General features: G+C 44.5%; 1 protein-coding gene and 1 long non-coding RNA gene across 2 annotated transcripts; one reads left to right on the plus strand and one right to left on the minus strand.

Annotated features, from left to right (window-relative positions):
• Nucleotides 1-270: 270 nt before the first annotated feature.
• Nucleotides 271-1262, plus strand: LOC135553665 (uncharacterized). The gene is made up of 3 exons (XR_010457612.1): nucleotides 271-376; nucleotides 473-584; nucleotides 679-1262. It is a non-coding gene; the product is annotated as an uncharacterized LOC135553665 (long non-coding RNA).
• Nucleotides 1263-2591: 1329 nt separating this feature from the next.
• On the minus strand, nucleotides 2592-3552 carry LOC135553666 (heat shock protein Hsp-16.1/Hsp-16.11-like). The gene has a single exon (XM_064985620.1). It carries the CDS (start codon nucleotides 3431-3433, stop codon nucleotides 2726-2728), a length of 708 nt encoding a protein of 235 aa, XP_064841692.1. The 5' UTR covers nucleotides 3434-3552; the 3' UTR covers nucleotides 2592-2725.
• Between the last annotated feature and the right edge of the window lie 1080 nt (nucleotides 3553-4632).

Raw genomic sequence — 4632 nt, forward strand, 5'->3', positions numbered from 1 at the left:
TGGCCTTGCGCTTTTTTGCTAGTGAAGCCTTCCTGTACTCAGTGGGGATGCAGAACAGCTGAACAAGGCCACAATTTGCCGCACAATAAGGAGTGTGTGTCTGGCTATCAAAGCATTAGCAGATGTCTTCATCTCCTTCCCTGGCCACAGAAGACTCTGTGACATCAAAGAGGAGTTCTATAGGATTGCAGGCAAGAGGATCTACAAATTACAGGACAACTGTTAACACATAGTAGGATACTCATTACTTTGTGTGACAGGTTTCCCCAATGTCATTGGTGCAGTGGACTGCACACACATAAGGATAAAAGCCCCCTCAGGTGCCCATGAGGCCGATTTTGTGAATAGGAAATCCTTTCACAGCATTAATGTTCAGGTGAACATAACTTTTTGATATTGTCCATTGACGAACACTCTGCATTGCCAGTGATGTGCATTGATTGGTGTAATATTCCTCATCTTATGATTTCAGATGGTCTGCAATGCTGACTGTGTGATCAGCAATGTTGTGGCAAAATGGCCTGGCTCAGTCCATGACTCCAGAATCTTTCGGGCCTCTGAAATCTATCAGTGCCTATCACAAGGTAAGCCACACAACCCCTATTTATAACCATCATGGCTGTGTCAAGAATATCACTGTGTTTATGAGGTAGTAATGATGAGATTTTGTGTTGACAGGTGAATTCTCTGGTGTGTTGCTGGGAGACAGGGGGTATGGCTGCCAGCCTTTTCTCCTGACACCTTTCACAGACCCCCAGGAAGCACAGCAGGCCTACAACCATGCCCATGCCAGGACCAGGGCCAGAGTTGAAATGACCTTTGGCCTCCTGAAGGCACGCTTTCACTGCCTTCACAAATTAAGGGTCAGCCCTGTTAGGGCATGTGATATTACTGTGGCTTGTGCTGTCCTCCACAATGTGGCCTGCCTGAGGAAGGAGAGGGCCCCCAGAGTGCCACCAGCCATGGACTGGGACAATCCGGCAATCTTCCCTGATGACGACAGTGGTCGGCTGCTGAGGGACCAATATGTGTTGAATTATTTTAGTTAGTATGTGTGCTTTCAATTTTGGTTAAATATGTCCTGCGGTGGCAGAGGAATTTGGTTTTTTTGGGTTCGTTTTTTGATGAATTTGGCCTCTTATGATGTTTGTGCGGTATACTGTGTGTAATACAATGCTGCAGGAAGGCTACTGCATCCATTCATTTGTCTGTTCAGTTGATGTGTATGGATTTGTCCTGCATTTATTTTAGTGTGCAGACATGCAGGGTGTGTTATATACAGACCTTTGAATGTGTATGTATCATTTTGTATAATATGCTTGGATTCTGTGCTTTCCATCTTGTAGAGTGACTTCAGTTTCGAAAGGAGCTGATGGTTTACCTGCTTTGTTTTGTCCTTATTCAATAAAGGAACATAATGTTACACATTGTGTTTTTATATTCATATGGAATGTGTATTTGTTTATATGACAGAGTACTAGGGCCACACTGAAGATAAAGTCATACATTTATGAGGCTGGTTCTTTCTGCAGAAAAGCTACATATTGTTTTTACAGTTTTGATACTTATGACAATGTGATACTTAATATTCTGGCACATCAGCATGTCTTTGTTTATGAAACCATACTGAAGTACAATTTCACGAAATGCCCCACATCTGTCATTTTAACAACTGTCCTCCTTTAAAACAACTGGTTACAATATTATGACTTGTGTTTTTTTTTTCCCCTCTGTGGCCCTAATATTCTATCATTTTATATATAGCCTTATAGTCTATGGGAAACTGTAAATTATCTAATGATAGCAACATCTAAAAATCATTTTTTATCCAAAATCATTGAAATTAATGATCACAAACGTTTAAATAATAACAGTGGGTCTAGTTATATGTGATAACAATGTATAGTGAGCAGTGAAATAACTATTGGTTTCCATTTGTGGTGACTGCTGACTGACATTAGGGATGAGATTAAATAGATCCTGGAATTTAGCCTGGTCTGGAGCAGGCTAGCTCCACAGAATAAATCTCCATGGTAATTTATACCATAACATATCCTCCTGCCCCCTATCCATCTTTAGTGCAACCGGATTACGGATCAATTGAGCCAGGATCACCAAGATATCCTGGCTTAATCCCTTATCCTAGTTTTGTGCAACAGGCCCCTGGTGAGTGCTTCATACTGCAACATGGAAGAAATATTTTTGTTTTGTTTTTGCTCATTCTGTTTGGGTCGGCCTGGTAGGACCTGGTTCCCCAGTGGGTGGGCCTGGGTCCACCAAGCCCACACATGCCTGTACCCCTGATTTCAATACAGATGTACAGAGAACATGCAAATGCAACCAACGTGACATGCAACAATGTCTTTGTCCAGGAGACATCTGTCTCCTAATCCAGATGTCAGTGAGAAAAATACTGTGTGTTTTGAGGGACGGAGTGCAAGGTTGCATTTGTTTTTTGGACTGTAAAAGTGTTCAGTTCACATGACTGTTTAAAGTGTATAGTATGCTAGTATTGACAGGATCCACCACTTATTTCTAGTTATCTATTTTAAAACTGTCATCCACACAAGCCACAATTCTAGCAACCATCATTCCAATATCAGATTGTCTTTATTAAATAACATTTATTCAAATAGGCATATTATAAATGATTTTCCACAATGTCATCCACCGGATTATTAATACAATTAAATGTTTTATAAAATATTCAGACAGTCTTTGTAATTCAAGGTTTTGAGGTCTTCCCTGTTGTAGACTCTTCCATGTTTCCCTTGGCTATGGGTACGTCCAGGGAAGTTCTGAAGTGGAGGGGGACCTCCTGCTCCTCTGTAGGGGCTTCCAGCTGGGGGGCGGCTGTGGGAGCTTCGATCCTCAGCTGTCCATCTTCTCCCAGAGAACAGGTCAAGGCTGTCAGGTCTAGGTGGGCAGGCAGGTCAATTTTCTGGACAAAGCCTTTCTGTTGGGACGAGGAGGAGGAAAAGGAGCAGGAAGAGGTGGCGGAGGAGGTGGATTTAGCCTCTTCTGCTTTGGCCTGTTTCATGGCCACCACGGCTAGCCTCCGTCCATCCAGCTTGACTGTGATGTCTTCTGGGTTGAAGCCTTGGACATTTAGACTCAGGGCCAGGGGGCTGTGGCTCCGGCCTGTCTCAGCCACCTGGCTCTGTGCTGTTGCTGGAACTCCTGTGATCCTCCTCTCCATGAATGGGGAGCCCATTCGGAGGTGGGCCCTCTCGTGCAGCTGGTGCATACTGGGGAGCCCATCGCGGAGCTCCTTGAGGAGATCACTGGCCAGGTTGGACCTCCTTTGAAAGAAGTCCTCCTGGACGCCGGAGAGGGCCTGGTGGTGCATGGGGGGGAAGACCATCCTCTCCTGACTGAAGAAAGGATCGTTTCCGAAGATGCTCTCGATTTCTGGGGCGGTGGACTGAGTCATATTGTTATTTTTTCTGTTTTCCTTTCCAGTCTGTTTAGAAGAAGAGGAGTGTGAGTTCCTTGGATCTCTTGCTGTGAGGATCTCTTGGTTGGTGCTCTACTCCCGCAAGTGTTTCTGAACTTGTGGTAGTACCTCTCAGGCTTATATACTCCCTCTCTTCCTAAAGCCCTCTGCCTTGTTGCCCTATTTACAACACATGAGCTCAATAAAGAAGGACGGGGGAAGGGGGCATTAAGTGGTATGGTACAAGAATACCCTGCAAGAAGTCAGTGGGCTAAACTGAGCTTATGGCCATATCCTGTTTACATTTTTACAGGGAGATGCTTCTATTTCTCCCTCTGTGTTTGTCATTGGTTCATTAGTCACAGCGCTGGATTGTTCGTGCCACAGCTGAGGGTCGCCTTACCACACTCCACCCTCTACACTGAGTCACGGCTGTTGGATGAGATCAACGGGGTAATGTTGTCCCTGGTGTTTCATACATGTGTTTGGAGCCCCACCCCTGACTATTTTGGGGGTGCTGACTAGGCTGGGGAGACATACTAGAAGTGAAGGCTACAGATGGCTGGACACTGACGTGATCCCACAACTCTCCTTTAGGATCCAAGTGTTGTGGCCATGCACTAGGGGGCTATCCTCATAGTTCAGGATTGGTTCAATGAGCTATTGCACCAGGTATGTCTATGAGCAGAGACGAGGCCCTGGCTCTGTGCTGCTGCTGGAACTGCATCTTCCATCTATTTGACCTCTTGGTGATGTCATTTGGAAACATAATGTTACCTTTCACTGCTATGCGGACGATACACAGCTGTACATTTCGATGAAACATGGTGAAGCCCCACAATTGCCCTCCCTGGAAGCCTGTCTTTCAGACTTCAGGAAGTGGATGGCAGCAAATGTTTTGCTTTTAAACTCAGATGAAACAGAGATGCTTGTTCCATGTCCCAAGAAACGGGGAGATCTTCTGTTGGATCTGACAATGAATCTTGATGGTTGTACAGTCGTCTCAAATAAAACTGTGGATTGACCTCTGCGTTACTCTGGACCTTGATCTCTCTTTTGACGAACATATCAAGACTATTTCAAGAAACGTTATGTCCAAAAATGATGCAGAAAAGTTCATCCATGCTTTTGTCACTTCTAGATTAGACTACTGCAATGTTCTACTTTGAAAAAGTAGCACTAAATAACTTCAGTTG

Source organism: Oncorhynchus masou, chromosome 14, assembly GCF_036934945.1.
Source record: "Oncorhynchus masou masou isolate Uvic2021 chromosome 14, UVic_Omas_1.1, whole genome shotgun sequence".
NCBI classification, from domain to species: Eukaryota; Metazoa; Chordata; class Actinopteri; order Salmoniformes; family Salmonidae; genus Oncorhynchus; species Oncorhynchus masou.